Genomic DNA, 24,676 nt, shown 5'->3' on the forward strand with positions numbered 1-24,676 from the left:
GATGAGTGCGTTTGGGGCAGTTCAACAAGGCCTGAAAGAGGCTTTGATCGAGACTCTGACGGCGATCTTGTCGCCGGTTCAAGAGGTGCGCGCCGCTGCGGAGGAGCAGGTCAAAGTGCTGGAAGTGACGGAAGAGTTTGGTGTTCACCTGGCAGAACTCACAGTGGACCCTCGGGGAGCTCTCGCCCTCCGTCAGCTGGCATCTGTCATCCTGAAGCAGTATGTGGAGACCCACTGGTGTTCCCAGTCAGAGAAGTTCAGGCCCCCAGAAACCACCGACAGGGCTAAAGCCGCCATCAGGGAGCTGCTCCCCGGGGGTCTGCGGGAGGCCACGGGCAAGGTCCAGTCCAGCGTGGCGTACGCCGTGTCAGCCATCGCCCACTGGGACTGGCCCGAGGCATGGCCGCAGCTTTTCACCCTGTTGATGGACATGTTGGTCAGCGGAGATGTAAACGCCGTGCACGGAGCCATGAGCGTCCTCACAGAGTTCACCCGGGAGGTGACGGATGCACAGATGCCACTGGTGGCCCCTGTGATTTTACCCGAGATGTACAAGATCTTTACCATGGCCGAGGTCTACAGTATACGTACCCGCTCCAGAGCAGTGGAGATCTTAACCACGTGTGCCAACCTCATCTGTGCCATTGAAGAGCTTGAAAAGGGTGGAGCTAAAGCAGTGATATTCCCAGTGGTGCAGCAGTTCACAGAGGCCTTTGTGCAGGCCCTTCAGATGCCTGATGGACCCTCTTCTGACTTCAGCCTCAAGATGGAGGTCCTTAAGGCGGTGACAGCTTTGGTGAAGAACTTCCCCAGCCTCATGGTGTCTTCTATGCAACAGATACTACCAATTGTGTGGAATACTCTGACTGAGACTGCATCTTTTTATGTGAGAACTGAAGTCAACTGCACAGAGGAAGTGGAGGACCCTGTTGTAGACTCAGATGGTGAGGTGTTGGGCTTTGAGAATCTGGTGTTTAGCATCTTTGAGTTTGTCGACACGCTGCTGGAGAACAACAAGTTCAAGAGCACAGTGAAGAAAGCCCTGCCTGAACTCATCTACTACATCATCCTCTACATGCAGATCACGGAGGAGCAGATTCAAGTGTGGACAGAAAACCCCCAGCAGTTTGTCGAGGATGAGGACGATGACACCGTCTCTTATTCAGTCAGGATCTCCGCTCAGGACCTGCTCCAGGCTGTTGCTACGGAGTTCCCGAATGAGAGTGCGGTGGCTCTGGCAGCAGCGACAACCAAACACCTTCAGGAGGTAGAGCAGGCTAAGAACAGTGGCAATGAGCACTGGTGGAAGGTCCATGAGGCCTGTATGTTGGCCCTGGGCCCAATGCAGACCACCATCACAGAGAATGTGAAGACTGGTCGTATCCAGTTTGACACGCACAGGTTCCTGGTCGACGTTATCCTGGCCGATCTCAACCTGCCAGCGGCGTCTCCCTTCCTGCTCGGCCGGGCTCTGTGGGCAGCCAGCCACTTCACGGCGACCATGTCTCCAGAGCTCATCCAGCAGTTACTCCAGGCCACCGTTAGCGGTCTCCACGACAGCCAGCCCCCCTCCGTCCGCATCTCTGCCGTCAAGGCCATCTGGGGGTACTGTGATCAGCTGAAGTTGTCCGAGAGCACCCATGTCCTGCAGCCCTTCCTGCCCAGTATCCTAGAGGGACTGGTGCAGCTGGCTGACCAGTTCAGCTCAGAGGTGCTCACATTGGTCATGGAGACGCTGTGCATCATCTGTACCGTGAACGCAACCTTCACCGCCAGCGCTGAGAGCAAGATCTGCCCACTCACCATCAACATTTTCCTTAAGCACAACAATGACCCTGTGGTAGCGTCCCTGGCCCAGGACATCTTTAAGGAGTTGGCCCAGGTGGAGGAGTGCCAAGGCCCCATGCAGACTAGACTCATCCCCACCCTGGTCAGCATCATGCAGGCTCCTCCCGACAAAGTCCCCTCTGGACTCTGTGCTGTGTCCATAGACATCCTGACCACTGTGGTGCGCAACACCAAACCTCCTCTGTCAGAGATGCTGGTGTGTCAGGCCTTCCCACTCGTGGCACAGTGCACGATACGCACGGATGATAACACCATTATGCAGAATGGGGGAGAGTGTTTGCGGGCTTACGTATCCGTGGCACTGGAGCAGATAGGCCAGTGGAGGGATGAGCAGGGGAACAGTGGCCTCTGGTATGTCATGCAGGTGGTCAACCAGCTGCTGGACCCCAGGTCCTCAGAGTTCACAGCCACCTTCGTGGGCAGGCTGGTGTCTACGCTCATCTCCAAGGCCGGGGCAGAGCTGGTCGAACAGCTGCACCAGATCCTCAGAGCCATCCTCAGCAAGATGCAGCAGGCCGAGGCGCTGAGCGTCATGCAGTCACTCATCATGGTGTTTGCCCACCTGGTTCACTCCCAGCTGGAGCCCCTGTTAGAGTTCTTGTGCAGTCTTCCTGGCCCAACCGGAAAGCCTGCTCTGGAGTTTGTCATGGCGGAGTGGACGAGCAGACAGCACCTCTTCTATGGACAGTACGAGGGCAAAGTCACTACGGTAGCATTATGCAAACTCCTGCAGCACGGTCTCAACACCAATGACAAGCGCCTCCAAGACATCGTTGTCAAGGGCGAGGAGATCTTCAGCCCTGAGGAGGGCATCCGCACGCGCTCCAAATCGGCCAAGAACCCAGCGAGGTGGACTACCATTCCATTGCTCGTCAAAGTCTTCAAAGTGATCGTGAATGAGTTGCCGTCTGTCATAGAGGCCAATGCCAACAGGGCCAACACTGCCGACTGGAGTCAAGATTCTAGCGGCATGTGGGATGACCAGGAGGATCATGATGATGAAGAGGATGAAGGCCTCTCTGCCATAGCCTCCAACAAATATGGCGATGACTTCTATGAGGACGACGAGGACGGTGACCCGGATGCGTTGAAGGACCCCATATATCAGATTGACCTCCTGGCCTACCTTACAGACTTCCTGACGCAGTTCGCCCAGCAGCCCTGTTACAGCATGTTCTCGGGCCACCTGAACGACAGCGAGAGACAAGCCCTGCGGTCTGTAGGCCTCTAGCCCTCCCTCTTCACCAATCCCCTCTCCTATCAACAACAGCCCTATCACTTATATTTTTATGAAGAATTTATGCAACAAAACATCAACACAAAACAAAATATGTGTATGATGGGTTTGACGGGGTGAAGGAACTGGGGGAAGATATGCACTTATAACTGCCCTGTTTTCTCTGCATCTCAATAGGATTAGCTGAAGGACTGAAGACGGGAGGCTGATATGGGAGGGTGGCTTTAGGAGGGTGGCTTTGACCTTTTAAAATGTATATGAACAGACTATTTTACCGTATCCCATTTGTAATTCAACACATTATTTTTGTGTTTCTGTATAAGAAATTAGACAAAAAACAACACTTTCAAATTGGCAATATTTAGACGATCTATGGCACAAGGTAGTGAATGGTCAGAAGCCGCATGCACCTTGGGGGCGTGTCTGGGGCGTGTCCAACTCTAGTTAGATGGCAGACTTCCCACCCGTAAACAATGTGTGTCAAAGTGTCAAATTCTGGTGTCTGCAGGAACTGCGGGGATTGCTTATCAGCTCCTTCTAAGCACGTCAATATTTTCTCTGACCATGATACTGTAGGTGCATTTGAATAATTATTGCAATTCAAATTAAATTCACAAGATTGTTGGCGTCCCTAGTTTGGGCATGTCATTACTGTCAAAATTGTCAACAGTTTTTCCAAAACAGATCTACAAGCTCTAGTGAACTTGAGTTTTTTTTTCCAAGTAATTTTGCAATAGCCAAGAGGCTATGGCTATTGGGGGTCCTTTGCATGGAAACATTTGGGAACCCCTGTATTAGAACATATTAGAGCATATTGCACTGAACTGTTGACGGCGCAACTGACCCTCCGTCAAAGCGGAAGCAGTCTGGTCTGCATTTAAAGAGAAAACATACTGTACAGTATATACCTACTCTCCGATAATAAGAAAATACTTTGACTTAGAGCTTCTGGGTGGTGAAGCTGTGTGCTATTAAGCCTGCATAGGTCAGAATCTCATTGTCCAATACCTGCTTTTGGCTGCGTAGTGGCAGCTGGCAGCGCTGACATTGATTCATATCTAGTGTAATATTCTGTGCAGGTGCACTTGAGCATGCCATGTGTGTGTGCGTGTGCGTGCGTGTGTGCGCGCGTGTGCGTGCGCTGTGAACCAGTACACACTGTCCAGAGCTCCAGCTACAATTCCCTAACCATCCAAGCAGAAAGCAAAATGACACATTGACGCTTTGCAGTGGAGCTCTGCCACACACACACACACACACACACACACACACACACACACACACACACACACACACACACACACACACACACACACACACACACACACACACACACACACACACACACACCAGACTACTGCTACTGCCAGACTACACATAACACAACACATACAGGAACTAACCCTAATGTTGCATTCACATACAGTAGCAGATACAAAGCTACAGTCTACCGTTCACTTTCAATGGAAGCCACTAAGCCAGCGTCATCTGATGTTTGTTGCTGCCACAGATCCAAGTTGAGCTGGCAGCTACCAAAGCTACAGAACGAGCGTGTGTTTTTAACCATTTCCACTCACCTTCTCTCTGCACACAATAGCCTCTATATGCACAGCAGCCATATTGGAAGGAAATTGGGCCTCTTCTTACTTCCTTCACAGGTGTTACCACTAATACTAATGAAGGCTCTGTTCCATTCTGGTCAAACAGAGTCCAGGGGGCTGATGTTGTGCATGTTGGCTCACTGGAGACACCAGTGGGTCTCAAAGTGTGGTCCAGGGACCCTCATGGTTCCTTGAGGGGGTTCCAAATGGCCCCTTTCAGGTGTGTAACTCTGAGAGTGTACAAATGGAACCAAATGGACCTGTGGTTCCATTTGTACACTCTCAGAGTTATGGGGGTCCTTGAAATTAAAAAGTTTGAGAACCACTGTGCTAGGCTACACTAAATGGAACAGAGCCTTCATTAGTATCATTGGTAACACCTGTGAAGGGAGTAAGGAAGGGGCCCAATTTCCTTCCAATATGACTGCTGTGCATAGAGCCTATTCCTGCTCGTAATGAGGTGGAAAACGAATTGTTATCCTTCAGCCAGTTCCGTGTTCTTATCAACCTCAGGCTTTATATTTTCCTTCATTATGTTTCTCACTCATCAGACGCATGCTGACTTCAACGAGCATGTTGATCAACACCTCAACAACGACAGATTATGCTATGTCCCTTTGTATCTTTTGCAGTGGTGGAAAGTAACATTTACTCAAGTACTGTACTTAAGTAAAATGTTGAGGTACTTTTACTTTACTGGAGTATTTTACTTCCTTTACTTCTACTCCACTACATCTCAGACAAATATAGTACTTTTACTCCACTACAATTATTTGGAAACTTAAGTTACTAGTTACTAGGATTATGAATAGGCTATTATTACAAAACATACATTAACCACTTCAACCCTATATATAATTTGGCTTTTTGAAAATAGCCGATCTACAAGCTCACAACGCGTTGTGAGCTTGTAGATCTGCTATTTTCAAAAGATGTCTATACATTTTGAAAACATGTGAAATGGGACATTCTGCCTAACGAGTACTTTTACTTTTAGTATTTTAAGTATATTTTGATGCCAATACTTTTGTCCTTTTACTCAAGTACATTTTTTACTTAGCAAACAGCAAAACATTTTTTGCGGTTAAGAGGTCACATGGTTAGGTGGTTATGGTAAGGTAGACTCACATTGTAGAGAATCTCCACCCATCCCTCCATGGTGATGCACTGGAACACCGTGAGCACGGCAAACAGGATGTTGTCAAAGTTGGTGATGCCAAAGTTGGGTCCGGGCCAGTAAGTCCTGCATACGGTTCCATTGGGACACGTCCGGGCCGGGGGCTCATCGCCACACGGCCACTCTTCCGTCCTCTCACCTGCAAGAGCGGGGGGGAGGGAGAAAGGGGGTAATGATCAAGGCCAGGGTTCTGTTCAATTTGTGAACACAAACAAAAATATATATGTACGTAGGCTACTTCGTCATACAACACATAGCTGTGTCCATATCTTGGATACATTTTTGACACATTTTTGACAGACCCAGGGGGTCAGGCCTACATGAGGCTTTGTCTGTCCCCATTTCATCCATATATGGACGAAAACGTTTTCCTACATGTCCCTCTTTTTGATTGGCCAAGCTTAGCATGACGTAGTTTAGAAACCATTCAGATTTCCGGCCATTCAGATTTCAACCACTAGGCGTCTGGCGGTACCAGGTCCCCTGGTTCCCTTGTTAAACTTTGCCCAAACATAAATATCAAGCATATTAGACAGTCTATAGTACATGTCCTAAAAGATATTTAATGCAGCCTGACCAGATGCAGGGTTAATTTTTACAATTACATTTATTTACACAATAATCATCTAACTGGACTGAGAGAGCAGATTACTGCTCTCTACTGAGATTAATCGAATTAATGATGAATTAATTGATCAATCAACATAATTATATATATATGTTTATATGTTTATTTATATATATGTTTCTACACAGTAAAATCCTGTGTTTACGGGTCTATGTAGTTCCTTTTGTACCCTCTCAGAGTTAAATGAGATTGTGACGCATTGTGAGCTTGTAGATCTGCTATTTGTGGCGAACGTTCCCTTCTGGGGTTCAAGTGGTGAAGGAAATATATTTACACCACAACTCAGATAAACTGCTTTTTCCCTTTAGTCCAGCTGATGACTCACTCTTTCACAATGTCCTCTCGCTTTCTCTCGCTTCTCTCTCTCTCTCTCTCTCTCTCTCTAACACCCACACACAAACACACACACAGGAGAGACAGGGAGGGAGAAACCGCAGCCTTCAGCTACAAAGATGTACCGTTGCTGCTCATCTTAATCAAATCCTGCTGTGTGCGTGTGCGACTAAAATAACTCACACACATACTGTACATTAGCAAGCTGTCAAAACTGCTCGCACCACTGCAAGCATCCTGATCTCACACACGTGCACACATGCACACACGCACACGCGCACACACACACACACACACACACACACACACACATAACCGCATGAACCCTAGCCTCCTGGGGTCCTGGCCCTATTCTGGGCATGTCATTTTCAGCGAACATAGCCGATGCAACACGTTGTGAGCGTGTGGATCTGCTATTTTGCGCCAAAGAGATTTGGTGTAGAGGGGGGGAAAAAAAGAAGGAGTCCATGTACAGACCTCCCCAAAATAATTTTGGGACCCCCCTGTGGGTCCAGACCCCCAGTTTGGGAACCAGTGCTCTATTGAGAGCCGCTGTAGCTTGACAGAGCAGTGGGGAATTCTCTCCACATCATAAAATGGCTTAACAATCTGACTGGCCAAAGAGCCATTCCAAACTCTCTGGCAATTAGCATGAATCAATGTTAGCTAGGCTTGATCAAAAATGTCATTAGCTGCCTGCAACGGCAACTGTTATGGTTACCATGGGGAGCTGGGGGAGAATTTGCCTCGCTTGTGTCTATTTTTTTATTCTCATTGTATATCTGGAGTATTATGGAGAAATCTGCATCTGTGCTACCTAGAACAGTGGTTCCTAAACATTGGGTCGGGACCCAATTGTAGGGGGCCAAGCACGTAGTGCGTAGGACCCCTATTGTTTTTGTCAGTTTTATTATTCCGCCACTTTTTGCAGTTCTGGCTTAACCGTGCAGTCGTTTTTTACGAAACAATCTGGTAGAGGGCTATGCCAAACAGCCATGAAATGAAACTCACAACCATTGGCCAAAGGGTGGCGCTATAGCACTCAATTGAAAACAAGAGTTTGAAAATTATAAGCAACTTAATAAAGACATGCATTTTTAATATCCACAATCCCTCAGAACTCTGCTCAGCTGTTTCCAATGCTCATTTATTAATTGCATGGTCTTCTTTGTTGTTGCATTTTGCATATTGCATATTGCGTTCCTTGGCCCCCGTATTGCAGATATTTTGTAATTATTATTTCAAAAGATATCCAAAAAGTTTAAAAAAAATTAAAATAATAATAATAATAGTCTAACATTTTCAGATATTAAAGATACATTTACAAGAAAAAGAAATACATGTCAATTTGGGGGTCCTTCCTTGACTTGAAAAAGTTTGAGATCCACTGATCTAATCTAATCATGCATGTGATTGAGGCATTGTGAATAGCATGTAATGTATATTAAATTACAAATTGACGCTCACAGATAGAAACCTTGTATGTCCAAAACCGTTACTTCAGGAAATGGACAAAAGAACCTGTGTTCCAAAAAATACAACACTTAAACCCTATACTTTGTTGACTTTTATGACACTATGCCACCTCCTTTTTTCCCTCTGCACTAAACATCCCTTCCCTGAAAACAGCCCATCTACAAGCCGTCACGTTGTTACGCGTTGAGCTTGTAGATCTGCTACTTTCACAGAATATGGATGCTAGGGTTCATCTGGTTACTTTTATTGAGCCAGAGAGGAGTTGAGAGGAGTCCATTCTCAGCTTCATAAATAATTCACTTGCTTTCTCATTCATTGCGTTCAATAACTTCCCCACAACGTTACCTGTAACTTAATTTCCATGACAAAAAGAGACAACTTTACAAAATGTATACCACAAAATATGTGGTATAAACAGTAGTAAATCGTGGGGCATGATATCACTATTGAGTTTCGTGGCTCAAGGAGCTACAGTATCCATCAAAACATGACAGCTGAAATTGTGCAATTGATCAAAATCCAGATATGAAAAACGACTGTCAAAGATATTGAGTTGCGTATAGCTGCTGGTAGCACCAGTACGACTCTCTGTCACTGTTGGCACGCACGCACGCACGCCCATACACACACAAATTGTGAAACCAATGTTCACTGCATGTTAAATCGCATGCACCAGTGCTGCTAATTGCTAAATGCCAATTGCCACTTGCACTCACCGGTGTCAATCTTGAAGCAGGTGGTGTGAAACTTGCCCATGTAAAACTCCACCCCTATGATGGCAAACATGACGATGGCAAAGAAGAGCAAGAGTCCAATCTGGAGGAGAGGAACCATGGCCTTCATGATGGACTTCAACACAACCTGGAGACCTGTGGGGAGAGAGAGAGAGAGAGAGACACACACACACACACACACACACACACACACACACACACACACACACACACACACACACACACACACACACACACACACACACACACACACACACACACACACACACACACACACACGGTAAGGCAGGGGGACAGTGGTGGAAGTAGTACTCCGATTTTGGACTTAAGTGAAAGTAGCAACACCACAGTGTAAAAATACTCTGTTACAAGTTAACGTCCTGCATTCAAAATCTTTCTTAAGTCAAAGTACTTTCCTGTTCTAACCTAGATTTGAACCCGGGTCTCCTGTGCAAGTGCTGATATTTTTTACCACTGAGCTTGAGGTGGGGAGCCCCATATCAATGAGTTTCCTGTTTACCAGTGTTGCCATGTCTGCTTATAATAAGCAATTTGGGGCTTTAAAAAAAAAAATTGTAGTTGCTTAATTGGGCTTGCTTTCTAATGTTTTTTAAACCAGTGGTTCCCAAATGTTTTCATGCCAAGGACCCCGAGATTAATATTTTTGTCCACAGAGTCGCAGACCCCCATCTGATTAAGGTCAATAGAGCATGCCTGCATGCTTGCTCCGGGGAGAAATTTAATTTGTAGGATTTAATTGTCTCAACACAAGAGCGGGGAGACCCAATACAACCACCCCAATGGTATAAGCCAGAGGTCTTCAACAGGGGGTCCGCGAACCCTAGGGGGTCCACGGAGGTACTGCAGGGGGTCCGCGAAATTGTTGTTTGATTAAAAAAATATTTTTGTTTTTAAAAACTTTAAAAAGGTTTTTTTTTTTTTTTTTTATGTCAATTTGTCTTTAAACATAACATGACATATTTTAATAGCTTAGTATTGAATGCACAATAACATGGTAGGTTTATACATATTTTGTAGAGAAAGGTTTTTTTGCACATCTACTGGGACAACCTGTGCTTAGGAGGAGGCAACCATTTTTTCATGTTTATTTATATATAAAACACAATTTTATACATAATTATACGATATATGTGGTAGCCTATCCCCCACCCTACGAGGTAGGGGGTCCCTGCACCATCACCCCATCAGTTGGGGGGTCCCTGGCCTGAAAAGGTTGAAAACCCCTGGTATAAGCTATATTGTTTTAACATGCTCTGCCATACAGATTGGACAAAATAAAAATGTATGCACACAAACATTTTATAATAGAGCTTTAACGTAGCAAAGCTAAATCATTATACAGAACGTCACCATTTCAGAATCCTTTACTTACTGGGGATTCCTGACACCAGTTTGAGTGGCCTCAGTACTCTCACCGCCCGGAGGGTCCGGAGGTCAAACTGTGAGCCCACCGTAGCCAGGATGCTGTGTATACACACACACACACACACACACACACACACACACACACACACACACACACACACACACACACACACACACACACACACACACACACACACACACACACACACACACACACACACACACACACACACACACACACACAGTGTTAATTACAAATCTAGCATTTACTTCCATTTGCAAACAGAGCTTATTTATTGTTGATAATTATTTATAATTACTTATTTATCTTCAAGCTCACAACTTGAGCTGTGAGCTTGTAGATCTGCTATTTTGAAAAAAGGGACCCTGTTGAAGACCCAAGAGTCAAAAGGCGTTTGGTCATCATGTTGCCCAGCTCCAAAATAAACTCATTTGGCAATTTTTGCACTGTCTAGAGTTAAACAATCAGCACTCGCATTTTATTTTCCAAGAATGCCGATTCATTTCTCAATTTCAGAATGGTTAAAAGAAACATGAACGAACACACACACACACACACACACACACACACACACACACACACACACACACACACACACACACACACACACACACACACACACAACAACAACGTATAAGTAGAGTATGTTCATGTCACACGATGTGCCGTTTTTCTCTATGCCATCATTTACACAGTAAAATCAGGAGTATTAGAATATCTCCAAGAGAATATAAGAAGAATGGACCCGTTAAGGGTCCACACAGACACCAGGACACAGGTGCCTGTGTGTGTGTAGGGGGGGATGGGGTGTGTGTGTGTGTGTGTGCGCGCGTGCGTCAGTCAGTCATGTTGCCTTCTATTAGAGGCTATACTCAGAGGGGAAGACTAAGTGCACAGGAAAAACTCTCAGTGTTCATTTAACCCTGAGAGTGTCCAGATGGAACCAAACGGACCCGTCAAGAGTTAAATTAACACCGTGCGTCTTCATTGTGCGCTCTACTGCTACACGGAATAAAACATGCTGTAGGCTAGAGAGAGAGAGAGAGAGAGAGAGAGAGGAGGGTGCATAACGTCTCTGTCGGGGGGGAAGCTCATATGTCCAAAACTGTTACTTTTCAGGAGTGGTGGAAAAAGTACTCACATTTTTTTACTTAAGTAAAAGTATCAATACTGGAATATAGAAATAGTCTGTTAGGGCGCGCTCCCACCAAGAGTTGGCTGGCCGCTGTTTGCAGAATCTGCCAATGCATTGTCAATGCAAATGCGTTGATTCACGCAAGAGCAGATTTTTCCGCTAGTCGCGCAGACCTTGCGTTTATCTGCTCTCCGCGACTAAGCATAAAAGTGCTGGAGGCAGGAGCCGATTTTCTCCCTCTGTCCAATCGGGTGAGTGGAAGGCGGACTGTCTCAAGACTCAGGAAGCAACATGGTGCTCAAGGCAGCAGGCAGTGGGTCCTGAAAGTGAGTGACAGGCGCGACACTCCCGTTTTTTAGAATCCGCTGGCTGCAAAAAACTGTGGCCGCGCACAACCTGCGTTTAACAGCGGCCAGCCAACTCTTGGTGGGAGCGCGCCCTTACAAGTAAAAGTCCGGAATAAAATATGTACCTGAGTAAAGGTACAAAAGTACATCAAAATGTACTTAAAGTACCGAATGTAAAAGTGCTTGTTATGCAGAATGTCTCATTTCAAGTTTTCAAATGTGTAAAAATGTTTTGAAAATAGCCGATCTACAAGCTCACAATGCGACGCATTGTGAGCTTGTAGATCGGCTATTTTCAAATGGCCGAAATGTATGTAGGGCTGAAGTGGTTAAGGCATGTTTTGAAATAATAATCAAAATCTACAAAGTAACTACAGTAGTAACTAGTGAAAGTACAATATTTGCCTCTGAGATGTAGTGGAGTAGAAGTAAAAGTACTGAAAATTGGAAATACTCCAGTAAAGTAGAAATACCTCAAAATTGCACTTAAGTACAGTACTTGAGTAAATGTACCTAGTTACTTTACACCAGCGCTTTACAGGATTGCAATTCAAAAACGGCAACAGTAGCAGATCTACAAGCTCAAAGCGCGTTGCGAGCTTGCAGATCTGCTGCTTTTGATACTTTGGTGTGACCCTGTGTAGTATGATCAAGCAGGGCGTTAAATTAGACTTTCTAAATTAGAGTTTCTCTAGAACAGTCTGTAGCCTCTGCCAGTGTTTTCTAAGCTAGTACTTGGAAAAAATGATATTTTTTTGTCCGTTTATTTTTTAACATTGAAGTGAATGGAGCAGCAACTTCTTGGAAAATTTTATCTCCTGGTTCTTTGGGAAGAACGGAAAAACCCATAGAATAAAAAATTAATTTAGAAAAATGTTTTTGTAAAAAATATATTTTTTGCCAAAAACGTTTATAAACGTTTTTTGGCAGATAATGAGTTAATTTGCGAAAAAAACACAAAAAGTTTAAAATATGGAGATAAGAGGTTTCTGCCCGACAACAGCAACGATAAGCAAGTCATTGCTGTCTGGCAGAAACCTTGTATTCTCCATATTTCAACCTTTTTATGTTTTTGTCTTTTAGACCTGTTGTAACCTATACGTTGTTATACCTTTCAATCCGGGAGCCACCTCCGCGTCTCATTAGTTGTTGCTAAACATAATTATAGCAACGTAATGTTTTATTTAATTTTTTTAATAAGAATTTGAACGTTTTCAGAAAACTTAGGTCAGGATTTAGAAGGTGTTTTTTCAGAATCTGCCTCAGGTCTAAATGGGTTAATAAATGAATACACTACTTCTTCATACTACAGTGTCACACAAAAGTAGGAAAAACAAATAGCAAATCTACAAGCTCATTTTCTGTAGGTTTTGGACATACGAGGTTTCTACCCGACAGCGAGGAAGTGTGTATTACTGAGACTAGAGAAGGAGAGAGAGAGGGAGTAGTAGTAGGAGGAGAAGAAGAGATGATGACATAATGAATAGAAACCTCAGGTCATCAGGCTGAAATGACACAATGTTTTATTTCCCAGGGCTCATTTTGTAGACTATTACATTATTATATTATTATTTCACTGTCAGTATATCGTTGATGTCGGGCAGAAACCTTGTATCTCCCTATTTTAAACTTGTAGATCGGCTATTTTCACTATTATAATATTTTTTTATTTGTACGACTCCGGACATACAAGGTTCGACAGCGACGATAATGTTTCTTTTTATTTATCGTAACATACATCATGCTATATAAACAGACTCCCTTTGTTCTAGCAATTATTATTCAACATTGAATTCCAACCATTATTGTTTGTTTTCTGTGCTAGGGCTCGGCGATATGGACAAATGACAATATCACAATATTTATCAAAAATACCTCAATATCGATATTGTGACAATAATCTTTTTTTCTATTTACGAAACACATGTGGGCGACATGTTATGGACTTGTAGATTGGCTATTTTAGCAATTTTTTGAACATTTTTGAAAGGGTTAAAATAGGGCTTACATAATTCAAACCAAGCGAAGACAACACTTATGCCATATCATAATATTACAATATCCTAAATGCCAGACAATATTCTTGTCTCATATCACACTATTGTGACAACCCTGGGGTTGTCTGTCTAGTTGTCATGGTTACTAACTGGCTTTTACTAGCTAGTTTGTCTTTCAGTGATTGATTGGGGGGGTGGAGAATGTCACTAATGGAGATCTGGCCCACCTGGACTGCCCTCTATATAAAAGGCTGCTGGGCCAGTCTCTCCCTGAATGTCTCACCATGCAGCTCTCTGGGAGTGCTCCAGCCTTTTGGGGTTTTGTTGGTTAACCCATTAAGACCTGAGGCCGATTCTAAAAATGTCTTCTAAATTGTCTTCAGTTTTCTGAAAAACGCATGTTGCTACAGTATATCAGTGGTGCTCAAACCTTTTCATGTCAAGGACCCCCAAAATTATATGTATTCGGCTGCAGACCCCATCTCAAAATATTTTGTTCCAGGTACCCACGGAAGCAAAGATTTGATTTAAAAATATTTGGTTTAAAAAATATATGTATTTTTGAATAGCCAAAGTATAAAATAATGGTTACAGTGGTTACACAGTATGCTTTGCTGGTTTCAATTGGTTACTACAGTATGCTTTGCATACATTACACACTACACTCATCCTCCACACACTGCATACACCACTGATTCTTCTGACTTAGATATTTAAATACTTTAAATGTTGGTTACATTTTGGTTTATGTTAGTGTTAATAAAACTTGAACATTCTTGGTTTGTGTGAGCTTCCTCATTAAGTTAAAAGCCATTTGTAACACTATCCATGTAATATTGATACTGTATATTGCCCGGCTCTACTTTGTGCAATTCCGTAAAATTGATGCAGACCTGCAAATTGTAACCAGTGTTGCCAGATTCTGTGAGCGAAACAAGCAACCAGGTCTAGGAAAACCAGCCCAAAAGAAGCGACTATCGGCCACAATGAGCACTTTAACATATACATCAGCTATTTGAAAATAGCAGATCTACAAGCTCACAACGCGTCACGATGCGACGCGTTGTGAGCTTGTAGATCGGCTATTTTCAAATAAAATATTGCGGGGAAATTATAATAAGCAGATCTGGCAACCCTGATTGTAACAAAGAGGTGGTGAAGTTAAACGTACATAGTTATGCACACGGTGCATTTACAATAAATAAGGTCTATAGTCTTTCTCACAACTGACCCCGGTTCAAATCCATTCCCGGGCTCTTACTCATACCTTTCCTGTCTCTCTGTTACCGATCTTAAAAAAACATAAAATGACAAAAATAGAGTATTTTTCACGTTCTGTGTAAGAACCCAAGATTACCCACTTATAAAATAAAAATAGCAGATATACAAGCTCATAGCGTGGCACCGAGTGCCGCGCTATGAGCTTGTAGATCAGCTATTTTTGAAAAATCTTTAAGATTTTGATAAATTCAATTGTTTTAAAAAAGAACTGTTAGGATTTAGAAAAACAATTAAGAATCGCCTCAGGTCTTAATGGTAACAAAAAATAATAATAATAGAAAATAGAAAATAATTATATCCAGCAGGGAGAAAAAAAAGACTACAGCCAGGATGCAGGATTCATTATTTGTTCGTGCACGTTAGACACTCTCTCTCTCTCACACACACACACACACACACACACACACACACACACACACACACACACACACACACACACACACACACACACACACACACACACACACACACACACACACACACACCTCAGACACAATTTCCTGTTAACTCTTGACAGTACAATGTGTTCTTTGACCTCACAGCGCAACAAATACCAGTGGTATTATTGCACACGCGTTGATGAAATCAGCTGAATATACAATCATGTGCGGTGTGTTTGTCAGCTGGTGTCAGAGGGCTACAGATCGGCTCTGAAGCATCATTTATACTGTCGTCTCGCTTAGCATACCGTAAATCAGTGATTCACAACCTGTAGGCCGGAGCCCGCTGGTGGGCCATGAGGATATTGCAAGCGGGCCTCCAAATAATTGGCAAAACGCTACGATTTTAATGATAATATACCTTTAAAAATGATTGTATACTACATTAGTTTCATTGATCCAATCCGCAGCACAATCAATTGATTGATCATTAAAGGTTTCATGACATTCAGTTTTACAACACATTAAAAGTATTTATCATGGTCCTTCAAACTGCTCCCCCCCCCCCCCCAAGGAATGGATAGGGGAGGGGAGGGGCGGAGAGGAGAGGGGGCGGGATTAATCGACTGTGACATCAAAGTCAAAGGGGCCTACAGATTACTTTTCAGACCACAGAAAATCCACTGAATGTTCAAAGTTCCGTTTTTTGGGTCTAATTGAGGTCATAAAACCCCCCAAAAATCATACAAAATTAAAAAAAAAGTAAAAATGAATGTCATAGAACCTTTAAAATAAACCCACCCGTCTGACACAGGTTAAGTGGTCAGATGGGTTGGCCACGAACGAACCACTGCAGTAAGTTAAACAGCAGCACAACGTGGGCCGGGGGGGAAGGACTGAAATAGAACTGTGCGCGAGATCGACGATCAAAACAACTAGTCAGGTGTCTATGTTTGTGTTTTATGTTTAAGATCTGATCAATGCACTGGATTCATCCATTCAAGTGCATTGATTCATTCACATTGAAGAAACTAAACATCAGGGAAACACCATTTTCTAGTCAATGAGAATTAATCTACTCCAAAAAAAAAATCTGTTGAGTTTCTGATGGTTTATCAGCCACTTGTATCCCTGTTTAGGAAACAGAACGCTAATGTACCGGGTTCTTTCATGCCATTTCACAAATGACAGATTGGGTATCGATTCGGCATGACCAAAAAGTTTCAGTTGTGAGATTTATTTTTGCTTTAATCCCCGAGTGTCTTCATCAGCGCGTCGGGTGTGTTATGAAGTGCACACTACGTTTAGAGTCGGAGAGAGGAGTCGGAGAGAGAGGAAAGAGAGAGAGAGAGAGATGAAAAGACAAAAAATGCGAGCAATACTGAGAGTGAAGAAGAATGGTGAAGCACATCATTATAAAACTTACCGTGGCACTCACCACCCACCGAGGTCAGAGTGCCTAGTGTATTTAACAAAAACTCCTACAGTATGTGTTTCAAAATTTAAATGCTACCCCAATGCAACATAGTCCTTCTCCGTGCAACAAACAAATCGCATTAAAAGGACAAAACAAACAGACTTAAACAGTCACAAAACCAAGCTGTTTCTCTCGCTAGAAGAGGCAGTAGAAGGCAGTCAAAAGGCGGGAGGGCAGATTGCAGATGAACGGGGCAAACTTTTTAAAGTTTGTACCACTGAAAGTGCACAAATGGAACCAAATGGACCCGCAAGGGTCCATTTGGTTCCATTTGTGCACTCTCAGAGTTACAGACATTTAAGGGTCCACTTAGTATCCACTCCAGGAACCCTGAGGGTCCCTGGACCCTCACTTTGAGAACTACTGATAAAGAAAGTGGCTGTTAGGGAATGGAAGACTGGAGGAGGAGCCAATCGAGCGATGGGGCAGAGTTTGACAGGTGGTGCAATGTGATTGGACACAATATTGTTTTCACCTGGTGCGGTTGGGGAGGACTCACCAGCTTGTGATTGGCTGAGATGTGGGGGAAGGGAGCGCTCGTTTTTCCTTTACGTGATAAACAATTCCATCCACCATGGCTTGCTAACTCGGACATTTTTTTTTTTGGCGGGCCGTGATGGCATCGAAATGATTTTCACTTGGCTGAATGCCGAAAATAGCCGATCTACAAGCTCACAACATGTCGCGCTGCGACGCGTTGTGAGCATGTAGATCAACTATTTTCGGTCTGTGACACCCGCGCACACCCATGATGATGTGTTAGTTCTACTGGATCTCTTCTCCTATAGTCCCTCCCAAACATTTTTGTCTAGTTTTTATTTGTTGACGAAATTGTCAGTATATTTAGTCATAGTTTTAGTCATCATAGCTTAGTTTTTATTTCGTTTTTATTTCGTTTTCGTAAGTGAAAATAGATAGTCAACACAACAGACATTTTTCGTCATAGTTTTAGTCGACGAAATCGACACTGGGAGAGACAACGACCCAACACAAGGCATGCATAAATGCATGACACGTAACAAAGGACATGCCCAAAATAGGGACACCAGGGTTAATGTGGTCAGTTGGTCAGTTGATACAGCACATTAGTGAAGAGTTGTGACAGTGACAGTCTAAGCAGCAAGAGAATACAAAGCTAAATCCTGACCAAAGAGCGATACATTTGGTGTATTCCCGAGACCCAAACGTTCAAAAATACATTATAAATTAAAGCTGCAAGCAGCGATGAACAGGCCCTCGCAGCTCTGTCCACAAAGTCTGTATGGCAATCAGCTGAAAATTTAGGCTACATAGCTTAAGCAATTACAGCCTGTCCCTTTTGGCCATCTAAGTGCATAGCAAGTTTCGTAGATTGTCGATGCTGGGAACTGGAGTTATGGCTGTTTAGAGCCTAGCCAATAGGAACACAGAGGGGGCTTAAGCAATTTCAGCCTGTCCCTATTGGCCGTCTATAAGTGTACCTAGGAAGTTTTTTAGGTATTCGATGCTGGTAACCAGAGTTATGCCTGTTCAAAGCCCAGCCAATAGGAATTGTAGATCGGCCATTGTCACTTCCTGTTTGGCGTTGAAGTTTGATGCTTAGCCACGGTCACGCCGTTTTACGAAAACTCAAGCTGTTGATAACTTTTCATCGTTAAGGTCTTTTGTGGTCTTTCTCCAGTGTGAATACGCTGGTGTGCCTTCAGATTACCGTGGGTTTTGAAAGTCTTGGAACACTGTTTACAGTGGAAAGGTCTTTCTCCACTGTGAATACGCTGGTGTGCCTTCAGATTACCGTGGGTATTGAAACTCTTGGAACACTGTTTACAGTGGAAATGCTTTTCTCCAGTGTGAACACGCTGGTGCGTTTTTAGGTTACTCGACACGCTGAAACTCTTGGAGCACTGCGTGCAGTGGAAAGGTTTTTCTCCAGTGTGGATACGCAGGTGTCTCTGTAGGTCATGTAACACACTGAAACTCTTGGAACACTGTTTACAGAGGAAAGGTTTTTCACCAGTGTGGACACGCTGGTGAATCCGTAGGACAGATAACACATTGAAACTCTTGTCACACTGTTTACAGTGGAAGGGTTTTTCTCCAGTGTGAATACGCTGGTGCGACTTTAGGTTATTCGACATGGTGAAACTCTTGGAGCACTGCGTGCAGTGGAAGGGTTTTTCTCCAGTGTGGACACGCTGGTGAATCCGTAGGACAGATAACACATTGAAACTCTTGTCACACTGTTTACAGTGGAAGGGTTTTTCTCCAGTGTGAATACGCTGGTGCGTCTTTAGGCTATTCGACATGGTGAAACTCTTGGAGCACTGCGTGCAGTGGAAAGGTTTTTCTCCAGTGTGAATACGCTGGTGCGTCTTTAGGCTATTCGACATGGTGAAACTCTTGGAGCACTGCGTGCAGTGGAAGGGTTTTTCTCCAGTGTGAATACGCTGGTGCGTCTTTAGGCTATTCGACATGGTGAAACTCTTGGAGCACTGCGTGCAGTGGAAAGGTTTTTCTCCAGTGTGAACACGCTGGTGTATTTTCAGACATCCTACCCCACTAAAACTCTTGCTACACTGTTTACAGCGGTACGGTTTTTCACCGGTGTGCACACGCTGGTGTGTCTTTAGACTGTGTAAGTCATTGGATGTATCTTTACCTCTTGCGGCTGAATTAAAGTCTTGGTATGATCGTGGTTGGCCTGTGAGGTCTCCTTGTTCCTGGCTGGACATTTGACCTTCCGCTGGTTCATTGTCAAAGATGCTGTTTTCCATGGACTGTGATGTGGATGGTAATATATCTCTTCTCTTCTCTTCTCTTCTCTTCTCTTCTCTTCTCTTGGAGATTTGTCCTTCTATATTCTCTCTCTTCTCTCTCTCTCTCTCTCTCTCTCTCACTCTCTCTCTAGTTATATATCTCAATACTGTATATGCCTCTTGGTTGTACTCAGACTAATTCCATGTCTAAAGACATCTTATATGGGCAGATCAGAGCTCTTGTGTGATGTCAAACGCAACACAAACCGTTGCCAAGCATTCCTGCCTACAATGATTTATGCAGACACCGTTGCAATCAGTGCAGTGATTCCCAACTATTTGATTCTTTGATATTTATCCCTTTTGGCCGTCTAAGTGTACCTAGCAAATTTCACAGGTATTCGATGCTGGGAACCGGATTGATGGCTGTTTAAAGCCCAGCCAATAGGAATTGTATATTGGCTATTTTCACTTCCTGTTTGGCGTTGAAGTTTGACACTTTGCCACGGTCACGCCGTTTTACGAAAACTCAAGCTTTTGATAACTTTTCATCATTAAGGTCTTCTTCGTACTCTGAGCGAATTTGAGGCAGATCCGACAATCCGCCTAGGAGGAGTTTGTTAAAGTACAACCCGTGAAAATGGCGTGAAATGCACAAAAACGCCACTATCAATTCAAAATGGCCGACTTCCTGTTTGATTTAGGTCATGGCTCCAACAGACTTTTTTGTAAGTCAGGACATAATACAGGTGTGTACCGATTTTCATACATGTAGGTGAAACTGTATTGTGGGGCTTCAAGCACAACATTTTATAGGGGGCACTATTGAGCCATTAGGCCACGCCCCTTTTTGACAGGAAACTGTTTGGAAAACATTGTAACACTGAGGATTTCACAGTGCAGTGAGCATTGACTGAACATAAAGAGACAAAAGCATATAGATAATAAAAGACATGAATCATCCCCCCTGCTGCTATTATGTCCGTTAGCACAATCAAGAAGTCACTGTTTTGGTGTGTGTATGTGTCTGAGAGAGAGAGACCGTATGTGTGTGATGACTGTGCGGTGCAGAGTACAATGCTGCAGTGGAAGCTATAGGTTTTAATAACATCTTTATTCATTTACCACGATACAGTACAGTATGTCCATGTGGGCGCCAGACACTGGACAGGAAATACGACCAGTGACGCTATCACCCATCAGTCACTCACTGACGCACACACACACACACACGCGCGCACACACACAGTATCGAGCACACCTGCTGCCTTGTAAAGCTAAGCAGCCTGAAAGTGCATGTGTAGACACAGACTTTTTTTTGTTATTGCTGCTCTATTCTGTCTTCCACCATTGGACACGTTTATATGCATGCAAACACATTCTCTCTCCTTCTCTCTTACATAACAGCACACGCAAACTCACGTGCACACACACACACGCACGCACACACACACACACACACACACACTTTTGCGGTTAAACAAATATATCTCCTTGTCCTGTGACTCAACCTTTGTTGTTATAGTAAACATAGAACAAGGACCAACTAGCCTTGAAGAAACACTATAAAGACAGACAAATGAACACATACAAACAGATTATATATAGAGAGAGAGAGCGAGAGAGAGAAATGGAGGGGAGAGAGAGAGAGAGCGAGCAGATGTCTTACAATAAATGCAGGGAATCTCCGTACGTACGTATGTATACGTTTGTAATCCACGTATCTCGAGAACCATTCGACCGACCGACTTCAAATTCGCCACACACGTCGCAGACGACCTGAGGGAGTGCAGTGCCCGGCGTCGAGACGGTAGGATAGGCGGTTGTCCAGAACCGCCAGAAAAGGCACTGGCCGTGGCCCAAATGAGCCAATTGATTTCCATGGCAACCCCAGCCTAAGCTTGATTTGGCAAATCACGGCCAATTGATTACTTAGTCATTTTCCACTCTTCAGACAATCTCCACAGACGTTTACCACTGCACAAGAACCGCTGATCCCCCCCTGATATGCCCATATATGGGCATGCTCTCAGATAATCCCATATATGGGCACAAAAGGGACACAGACAGACGGTTACAACGGTACTCTGACAACGGGTATAATGGGTATTGCGTAACAGGGAGGGGCATGCATTCCCTAGTTGCATCGTTCCCAAGTTTCATAGTTCACGAGTAGGCCGGTGCACCTGCCTAGTAGAGCAGTGGTTCTCACACTTTTTCATGTCAAGGACCCCCAAATTGACACTCTTTAGCCCGGCGACCCCCATTTGAAAAGATATATGCCAAGGACCCCCATAAGAGAAGATTTTTAGGGCTCTAACAGTGATTTTCAACCATTTTAAGGACCCCCAGTTTGATGTGCATTAGGCTACGGACCCCCATTTAATGGCATTTCTATCTCTGGGACCCCAATTTACATTGTAAAATCAATGTTAATTTAACTCTGAGAGTGTACAAATGGAACCAAATGGACCTGTTAGGGTCCATTTGGTTCCATTTGTACACTCTCTGAGTTACAGACCCATAAGGGTCCATTTGGTTCCTAACTATGTATCATTTAGCTGAGGACCCCCTGGAACTCCCCCCACTTTGAGAACCAATGTAGAAGAGAATTTGATTAGATTTATTTATTAGATCCCCATTAGCTTACTGTACCGTTACAGCAGCTACTCTTCCTGCGGTCTCAACCAGCATCAATACACAACATTCATACAACAGACTCATTGCGAACGCGGAAGGAGGCGCGTCGAAGCCGCGCCTCCGCCCAAGTGGAGCTTACTATGAAACCGTGCTCGGGTTGTGGCTCTGTGTGTGGCTCTGTCTGTGTGCACTGTGTGCACTGCCTGCACTGTCTGTGTGCAGCCGCCAGAGTGCGCCAGAGTGCACTACTACAGTGTGGCTGAAATATAGCAGCTGCACTGCCTGTGTGCAGCCGCCAGAGTGCGCCAGAGTGCACTACTACAGTGTGGCTGAAATATAGCAGCTACAGTCAAGCTGCGTTCGCTTCCAGCGTTCGCGCGTCTTACTTGTTATAACATACAGTACAACAAACCTACCAAACAAACTCATAACTTGTCTAATGTAATCTTCAACATAATTGATGCATCTCTTAACTCAACCTTAAATTAATAAAACAACAACGAACGAAAGAAACAAAATAAGTGGATTGGGATGTGTTGAGATAGACATTGGTGTGAGAAAAAAGCATCATAAAGCAGGTGAACGTGGTTGTCTCATACAGTGAGGTTGAGTGATGTACTAATTACGGCGGTCCAGGAGAACTGGCAGGTGTGTGGGGGAGAGGGGAGGGGGTGAAGCTGTTATTGAGTTTTTCACACATCTAAGTTAGAAGAGATGCCGCTCCCAGAGGACCAGCAAGAGAACATGGTGGTGCATGCCGTCTAAATGCTGTCAGAAACACACAGTCTGTCTGTCTGTCTGTCTGTCTGTCTGTCTGTCTGTCTGTCTGTCTGTTCGTTCTACCTCTATCTTCAGCTACTGCAGTACGTCTTTCTCTGACACTGTGCACGCAATCAGATGATCATTTATCAGGCAGTGCTGGTCTGTGTTCTTGTCTGTCTGTCTGTCCCCTTTGCAGAGCTTCGAGGGCAGCTGAAACTGCACACCATAATCCACGGCAAAACTCATTTCTGTTCTTATTACTGCCAATTAGACCTCATTTATGCCGGCCTCCCTTAACAGGAAGAAAAGATAACCAAACACGCAACAGTCCTCACTGGTTGCGGTTACATGGACAGTTTTATTCGGAATGAATACACTTATATTCGGAATGAATGAATGAATTCATTCAGAATAGAAATGCTCATGTAAACACGCCAATTGGAATAGAATATTCCATTCCAGTCTGACCCGAATGAATTTTCATTTGGGTTTGGAGGGGTGGTATATACCGTTTGAATCGGTATATACCAATCGGAATTGACCATATAAACACTTTATTCCGAACGCTCCTCTCTGTTTGGAATACATGCATTCTTTTGCACATGTCCGTGCTTAGTAGTGCTGTCAGAATTGGCCAAAAATGACCTATCAAATCTCTAATTCGGCCACAGTTGGTGCTGAGAAGCGCTCGCTCCTGCGGGATAAAATGAATGATTCTATTCTATAGCGTCATTTAATAAGCCTGTAATGGTTAAGCCCAGACTTGTCCAGGAGAACGGAAGTTCCGAGGATCTGAGCCTGTGATGGAGGAACAATCTTTACCTGTCCTTGACATGAAACGGCAACTTATAATCAAAACAATCTATTCAGTCAGATTAAACGTTTTTTTTGTTTAAATAAAATTAAGGTAGCCTACATGAGAAATGTGACAAGTAGTATAGGCTAGCCTAAGTTTTACCGTGTCTGGTACCAATACAAAAAAAGAAACTGGTCTGAACTTGCAGATCTGCTACTTTCCCATTAAAACGGCGATAACAAAGGAACGCAGGCTTGCACCTCATACAACGCTGCCTGGCCAAGAGTCGGTGCAATGATGAGGATAAAGGAAACATTCAGTCTAAATGTCCAGTTTGCCAATTCACAACTAGTAACTACTACTACTACTTTTGTATTTTAAATTTTAAATTTCTCTAAATATTATAGACTTTCTATAATATTAGACAAAGTTCAAATATAATTTATAAAAAGGCTACTATAGGCTACAGTGAAGTCGGACTGAATGACTGAAACGGATAAAGTCCTTGGGAAACCATAAACCTACGTAGGCAGGCCTACATCTAAATGAGTTGCCACTCGCTTGCCTAAAAGCTCATTCCGGGGGGAGGCCTGGAACGCATCTGTGTCACTTTAGATTTCTTTGGCTATTCAAAAACAGCAGTTTTGCCGCGCTATGAGCTTGTATATCTGCTTGTATATCTGC

General features: G+C 43.9%; 2 protein-coding genes across 10 annotated transcripts in view; one reads left to right on the top strand and one right to left on the bottom strand.

Moving 5' to 3' along the window:
• Positions 1-24,676, bottom strand: part of cacna1bb (calcium channel, voltage-dependent, N type, alpha 1B subunit, b) — a 234,243-nt gene that overhangs the window by 140,469 nt on the left and 69,098 nt on the right. For all 9 annotated transcript variants that reach the window (XM_080419994.1, XM_080419990.1, XM_080419993.1 and 6 more), the window contains 3 exons: positions 10,428-10,519; positions 9,017-9,169; positions 5,815-6,002 (listed from right to left, as the gene is read on the bottom strand). In XM_080419994.1, coding sequence (XP_080276120.1) covers positions 5,815-6,002; positions 9,017-9,169; positions 10,428-10,519 — 433 coding nt within the window. The remainder of the gene's footprint in view (positions 1-5,814; positions 6,003-9,016; positions 9,170-10,427; positions 10,520-24,676) is intronic.
• LOC308078507 (importin-9-like) lies at positions 2-3,079 on the top strand (the record flags this gene model as incomplete). The annotated part of the gene is made up of 1 exon (XM_080419694.1): positions 2-3,079. The coding sequence occupies one exon, from the start codon at positions 2-4 to the stop codon at positions 3,077-3,079; it is 3,078 nt and encodes a 1,025-aa protein (XP_080275820.1).

Source organism: Gymnoscopelus braueri, assembly GCF_963280865.1.
Source record: "Gymnoscopelus braueri genome assembly, chromosome: 22".
NCBI lineage: Eukaryota > Metazoa > Chordata > Actinopteri > Myctophiformes > Myctophidae > Gymnoscopelus > Gymnoscopelus braueri.